Below are 6,904 nucleotides of genomic sequence, written 5' to 3'. Positions count from 1 at the left end.
TCTTTAAAATTTATTTATTTGAAGTATAGTAGATTTACAAAGTTGTGTTACTTTCAAGTTGTACAGAAAAGTGATTCAGATATATACATATAGACATATATAGATATATATTATTTTTCAGATTCTTTTCTACTACAGTTTATTACACGATGTTAAATATAGTTCCTTGTGCTACACTGTAGGACCTTACTCATTTCAGTGTATTCTAGTGATTATACGGTCCTATATATGTGGGACTTAAAATAGCCTCACTTTAGGCAAGAGAGCTTGTCTAACTCATCTTGGTCCAGCACCTAACACAGAATCAAGCGCTCCAGAGGTTCCCAGCAAATACTGGAGGGATGAGGGCGGGAAAGGAGAGGGAGCAATTCGCCCTTGGGAGACACCCGTTTTTCCACGGCGATTTCCAAGCCCCGGACCTCTGACCTCCCACCAGTAGATGGCAAAATAGCCTTCTCGCGTGCCGTAAAAGGGCGGAGCTGGTAGGAGGGTCCAAGGTTCCTGCGCGCGCAGTCGCGGGCCCTGTTTTCTCCTCTCGCCGGAAGAAGGCGGGCCTCTTTTCGTGCCTAGCGCAGCCATGGTAAGGCGGATTCTTTGCGAGCTCTTGAAGCTCCATCAGCCTCCATCCTCCCAGGGCTGGGGCTGCCCGGGACTCCGGGACTCTCGCGGGGGGTGGTCGGGCCGAGGCGAAGGGAGAGGGGCCTAGTGGGGTGGGCACAGGCTGGGTAGATGGTGAGATCGAACACCAGCTTTCAGCTGTAGGGGGAAATTGGTACTGCTGGCGGGAAGGCCTTGGTATCTGGGCCGGCCACACCCGGCCACGCATCATGCGGCCCTGGGAGGAGCGGCTTGTTTCCCAGAATGGAGCCCCGGGTGGGCCCGGAGGATAGACGTCTGGCCCGGGGCAGGAGAAGAGATTCTTTCCGTCGTGTCTTTGGCACGCTCTGACTTTAGCTAATGTGATCGGTGAGATTCAGTATACGGCTTTAAAAAGGCTTCTTTTCGCACTTTAAGGTGAAAAATGATCTTAGCTACTTTAGAGTTTGAGGAAGCAGCTATTGGCACGTGGTTGTGCCAATATCTCAACAGCTAACACTTGAAAACCAGATACATTTCGAGAAGATTTCTGTTTGATATAGAAGCACAGATTGAGTTCTGGTCCATTTCTGTTACTGGCTGGCTGTGTGCCTTGAAGTCCATCCCCTGGCTGTTTCACCAGCAGTATCCTAGTAAAAACATCCTCTAGAAGCATACACACTTTTAAGTAGTAATATGTAAATAACTTAGTAACAGGAAATACTGTTCTTAGAGACAGTAATCAATTAACAGTAAGGAAACTGGTTGCAGTTTGCGGCACCTGTAGTATTTGCTGGGTACTGTGTGTGTGTGTTTGTTAAAGAGGAAACGATGCTGTTCTTTCGAGAATAATTGTGTAAGCTGTTCTTGAAAACACCTGAAACTATTTAACAGTATTAAAATCTGAAACTTTAGGCTCGGGGTCCCAAGAAGCACCTGAAACGCGTAGCAGCTCCAAAACATTGGATGCTGGATAAACTGACCGGTGTGTTTGTAAGTATCATTATATTGTAACCATGTTTTTTTACGTTGTATGTTTGAAACATTTTGTACTGTTACTGTATGTGTGGATATCCCTGATTACTGGATCGGAAAATTCACTGCCTGCCAGAGGTTCTTTTGGGGTCAGGGCAGTCTGAATCTCGGGACTTGAGAGGTACCTTTTTTAAAGTGATAAATTAATCATTTACAGGCCCCTCGTCCATCTACCGGCCCCCACAAGCTAAGGGAGTGTCTCCCCCTAATCATTTTCCTAAGGAATAGACTTAAGTATGCCCTAACTGGAGATGAAGTAAAGAAGATTTGCATGCAGCGTTTCATTAAGATCGATGGCAAAGTCCGCACAGATATAACCTACCCTGCTGGTTTTATGGGTAAGTGGTTAGTGATGGGCGCTTGGTGGTAGCCCCTTTGATATATTTTTGTAAATCTTGCTATCTAAAAAGGTGGTTGTATTAAATACTGGTGAACTTTTGTCAGAGTCGTTGCTGGTATTCAAAATGGGAAGCATATGGATATTTTTTCCTTATTTGGTTGTTGCTCAGCATGGTCTACTGGGGTGCACTGTAGTAACCTGAGTTATTGTTTGATATCAGATGTCATCAGCATTGATAAGACTGGAGAGAACTTTCGTTTGATCTATGACACCAAGGGTCGCTTTGCTGTTCATCGTATTACACCTGAGGAGGCCAAGGTGAGTGATGCAAGTACGCTGGGCTGTTGTTTTAAAGTACTTGATTCTAAGTTACAGCCTGAATTAAGTACATGGGCTGATCCATTGTGAGGTAGGTAGATTAGGATTCCTTATAATCTTATACCTGGAAACATCTAGTCAGGTTAGCATCCTCAACAGATTGTTACCTTTTTTTATCGCAGAAATGAATTCGCACTGAACAGTGACTTCTGATTGCTGGGTTTTTTTTGTTTGAGGCAAGCAGAGTGACTTCTAGAAATGTTTGAGTATCTGAAGTGTGGGATAAGGGGCCAGAAAAACCCAATGTCTAGTCCAGTCGGCCTTTTGTCTAGCTTTATTCTGGAAAGGGGAAAGATATTAATGGAAAGGACCAATAGCCTTTGGGGCACTAATTTGAGATAACGCAAAAGGTTACAGACATTGATTATTTAATCCAGTTTGTTGTGGTTTTATGTATAAGTTCATGGCTTCTTCCATTATTGGCTGTAAATGAAGGTTAATTCAATTGGGTGATTCAGCTCCTAATTTCCTTAGCTGCCTGCATTGTTACCAGCAGGCTGGAGAGCATGTCCAATGGAATCAAGGTGATTTGATTCATTTAAAGAATATTTTGGGGAGTGAAAAATCCAAAAGTGAAATGGTTTGTGAAATAGTTGATTTGATGAACTGGTAATGCAATTGCCCTTTGTGAGACAAAATTCAATTGTGATATAGAGGGAGCCATTAAGAGGCACTTGTTAGCTGGGTGAGTAGAAGGGAAGAATTCAAGCTGTCCCAGACTTAACCTGAGAATGGGGCTGTAATTTGCATTTGAGAGGGGAGGAAATGGTGGTGATTAGCCCTCCTGGTAGTTCCCAGGTTGTGAGGCCTTCCAGTTCCTTGAACTTTTAGCCTTGGGGTTGATACAGTGCTACGAAGAAAACACATAAGAAATAGGAAGATTAATCTAGAAGGGGGGCCAGTGTGCAAGATGAATTTATTGGGGAGTGGGAAGAAAAGTCAAGAACACCATTATTCAGCTGTAGCTCTTTAGCTGCTGGTTACATCTTTAAAGTGGTGACAGAACTGTCGTACTCTGGAGCATAGTGCTTGTGAGCTGGACTGATGTGGCTAACCTTGTGTGTTTCTAGTATAAATTGTGCAAAGTAAGAAAGATATTTGTGGGAACAAAAGGAATCCCTCATCTGGTAACCCATGATGCTCGTACCATCCGTTACCCTGATCCCCTCATCAAGGTGAATGATACCATTCAGATTGACTTGGAGACTGGCAAGATTACTGATTTCATCAAATTTGACACTGGTAAGCAGCCTCTGCTACATAGGCATTCTCTTTAGGCAGAATTCTCATAGGCAGGCATAAGAGCTGTACTTTGCTTTTAATTTTTAAATTGATTGAATCTAGGACTTGAACAAGGTCTGGGTACAGGGTTTTATTTTTTGGGTTTGTGGTCTAATATGCACCTAATTCGGAGAAGGCAATGGCACCCCACTCCAGTACTCTTGCGTGGAAAATCCCATGGATGGAGGAGCCTGGTAGGCTGCCGTCTATGGGGTCACACAGAGTCGGACACGACTGAAGTGACTTAGCAGCAGCATGCACCTAATTAGCAACCAAAGCTAGATGTCTTTTGTTGATATAGTAACAGATCAGGAACAAGGCAAGTCTTTTAAGAAATGTTCAGTGAATATGTAAAAGCAAAGCCTTGTGTCATTGTAGTTTTCTGGTGGCCATGAGGGAATTGAGATACAGCCTTTTGTAATTGACTCATCCTCCAAATCTGTTCACAACAGTAGCAGAAAATTAATTGTACCTTGAAAGATTAACAACTTTGTTTGAAACCTGTCTCTCTCATTGACTACCATTTCCTTCCTATATAGGTAACCTGTGCATGGTGACTGGAGGTGCTAACCTGGGAAGAATTGGTGTGATTACAAACCGGGAGAGGCATCCAGGTTCTTTTGATGTAGTTCATGTGAAAGATGCGAACGGCAACAGCTTTGCCACACGGCTCTCAAACATTTTCGTTATTGGCAAAGTAAGTCTGGGTTTCTCTAGTCCAGGGAAACCTGTAAAATGCTGGGATTGTAGCTCCTGGTTCCTGCTAAAGTGTTATAAAATAAAGCCTCCTCTGGGATAGGGCTTACAGCAGGGCTGAAGCAAACCTGTGCTTTTTCAGCATCACAGTATGGGGTGTGGGGACCGGATCACCTGGGTTGGTGAAAAGTGCCAGTAATGGGATGAATATACCTTATAGTTTGGCTCTTTAATTTGTACCTGTGGGAGATTGTGGGGGTAGGGGGTAAGCTAATGCTTGGCCTTGGGCACAATTGCAATATATCTAAGACTAGTTATGAAGGATATTGTAGTTTGCATTTACATACATGGGCAAAAAATTTTAAATGGGTATTTCAGATAAATGACTGCCTGACTGTTGCTGAGTGCTTTCACAAACAGGTTTCTCTTCCTCTTGACAAACATAAACATAACATGTGCCAGCCTGTTAATGGTGTGTAGCAGGTTTTGATTCTCCTCTTTTCTCCTCCAGGGCAACAAACCGTGGATCTCTCTTCCCCGTGGAAAGGGTATTCGCCTTACTATTGCTGAGGAGAGAGATAAGAGATTGGCAGCCAAACAGAGCAGTGGATAAAATGATCTCTATGTGATGTGATTGGAAAAGTCTTTGTAATTAAAGATAATACCAAGTGATTAATAGTATCTTTGGTGTTTGCTGTGGTTTGGGTTTTTGGTTTGTTTGCTTGCTTTGAATTTTCAGGCAGGCTTGGCATTCTGAGATATGATGTCCCCTATAGGCTAGACTTCAATGATGGTAGGAGAACATATCAAACCTTGGCAAGAAGGAGAAGCAAGTAAATATTTTATACATAGTATCTTTTTTTTTTTTAATCCCCCTCTTTTCTCTGGTCTTTATTGCACTACCCCATATATAAGCCTGGCTCATCTGTTTTTCCCACTTCTGTGCCCAGCTTGCCAAATGGCAGGGTAAAAATGTCCAGTTTTGAATACAGGTATGGACTCTTGTTGCCAAGCAATACACTTGCTTGGACTTTATCATTTTCCAGCTGCTATAGCATTCAGTCCTCAACTCCATTTCTCAGGACTGCAAAATCATGTTTTTACCAGTCTTGGGAGGCACCTCTGTTGGCAAGGGGCCAGCAGTTAGACCTATTCCTCATTTCAAACTCTAGGCTTCTTACAAGTGTCAATTACCCTGTGTGTGATATCAACCAGCATGTCTTCCTGCTAAGACCTAAAACCACCTTGGCTTCCCATAGCAGAGCTTTTCTCAATCTTTATATGGGAGCAGGGTGGGGGAGGGGATAGCTGTCCTGTGTTGGATGTTGGGCAGCATCCCTGGCCCCTAACCCACTAGAACAGCGCTTTTGTTCTTCCTGGTTGTGATAACGAGAAACTGACTTGAGGTAATGCCAGATCCCCCAGAGGAGCAAAATGCCCATGTGTTAACCACTGCCCTGTATATATCACCTTCACGTAACGTCTAGCTACAGACTGCTCAAAACAACTAAGTCTCCCTTTTCTGGTATCCCTGGTGCCCAGGCCTGTGGGTTCAGTGGACCAGGAAGCCTGCTGAGGAGCTGTAGCTTGGGGCAACATCCTTTTCCCCAGGCTGAGTCCTGGGCTTGGAGTCAAGCCAAAGAACTGAACAAACAACATACTAGCAAAAACTGCCCAGGGGTCTCCTAGACCCAGATTTGGCCCCACAGGACATCCCTGCCTTCCATATTGCAAAATAAAGCACAACTTGGGGCTAACGGAACTCTGCTTAAGCAGCCTAAAGGGAATTTCTGCAGAACTGGGTCCAGCCAAGTAGAGGGGTGCCGAAAAGGGCTTGCCAGTCATGTTACTTATAGCCTTTTCTTGCCAAGAGTGGAGCTTATCTAGAAGCAGTTATGAGGGGCCAGATCAGAAGTAATTTTTATGGTGCCCCTTGAGAAATGGAGACTAAAGGATTAGAAGGCAGGGGACCTGAATGCAGCTGTATTCTCTTGCTGCCACCCTGCTCAGTGTGCTTTCTAGGTTTGTCCTGTCTCAGCTCAACAGATGATGGAAATGATTTGTTGAAGTTTAGTTAAGGAACCAAAGCAAATATGGAGGAGGAGAGGCCTCCAGGTTGGTTCTTTGCACAAGTACAGCGGTATCCTAGATGCTCACTGGGCCACCCATCTTGTCCAAATGGGGAATTGGTGTTACTTGGCTGCATTCTCCTCACATCACCAGGGATTTTTATATTTATTCATTTGGCTATGTTGGGTTTTAGCTGCAGCACAGGGAATCTAGTCAAAGCTATGGTTGTGTATGAATGTAAGAGTTGGACTATAAAGAAAGCTGAGACCTGAAGAATTGATGCTTTTGAACTGTGGTGTTGGAGAAGACTCTTGAGGGTCCCTTGGACTGCAAGGAGATCCAACCAGTCCATCCTAAAGGAAATCAGTCCTGAATATTCATTGGAAGGACTGATTGATGCTGAAGCTAAAACTCCAATACTTTGGCCACCTGATGCAAAGAATTGACTCATTGGAAAAGACCCTGATGCTGGGAAAGATTGAAGGCAGGAGGAGAAGGGGACAACAGAGGATGAGATGGCTAGATGGC

The 6,904-nt window shown here is 44.1% G+C and overlaps 1 protein-coding gene across 2 annotated transcripts; it reads left to right on the top strand.

The window, feature by feature from the left end:
* Nucleotides 1-476: 476 nt before the first annotated feature.
* On the top strand, nt 477-4,987 carry LOC113887164 (40S ribosomal protein S4, X isoform). 2 transcript variants are annotated; one of them, XM_027534090.1, is made up of 7 exons: nt 477-580; nt 1,492-1,569; nt 1,769-1,949; nt 2,172-2,269; nt 3,400-3,571; nt 4,150-4,307; nt 4,818-4,987. In XM_027534090.1, the coding sequence occupies exons 1-7, from the start codon at nt 578-580 to the stop codon at nt 4,917-4,919; spliced, it is 792 nt and encodes a 263-aa protein (XP_027389891.1). In that variant the 5' UTR covers nt 477-577; the 3' UTR covers nt 4,920-4,987. The 2 variants fall into 2 exon arrangements, with proteins under 2 accessions (XP_027389891.1, XP_027389892.1); XM_027534091.1 differs by having other exon boundaries at nt 560-580; nt 1,834-1,949.
* Nucleotides 4,988-6,904: the final 1,917 nt, after the last annotated feature.

Source organism: Bos indicus x Bos taurus, chromosome X, assembly GCF_003369695.1.
Source record: "Bos indicus x Bos taurus breed Angus x Brahman F1 hybrid chromosome X, Bos_hybrid_MaternalHap_v2.0, whole genome shotgun sequence".
NCBI classification, from domain to species: domain Eukaryota; kingdom Metazoa; phylum Chordata; class Mammalia; order Artiodactyla; family Bovidae; genus Bos; species Bos indicus x Bos taurus.
This window is presented reverse-complemented; position numbering and strand designations above follow the sequence as displayed.

What these genes read in the sequence shown, in the direction of transcription:
- LOC113887164 (XM_027534090.1), top strand. An exon ending in TTTCATCAAATTTGACACTG is followed by an intron (nt 3,572 to 4,149) that starts GTAAGCAGCCTC and finishes CTTCCTATATAG; the next exon opens with GTAACCTGTGCATGGTGACT. An exon ending in ACATTTTCGTTATTGGCAAA is followed by an intron (nt 4,308 to 4,817) that starts GTAAGTCTGGGT and finishes TTTCTCCTCCAG; the next exon opens with GGCAACAAACCGTGGATCTC.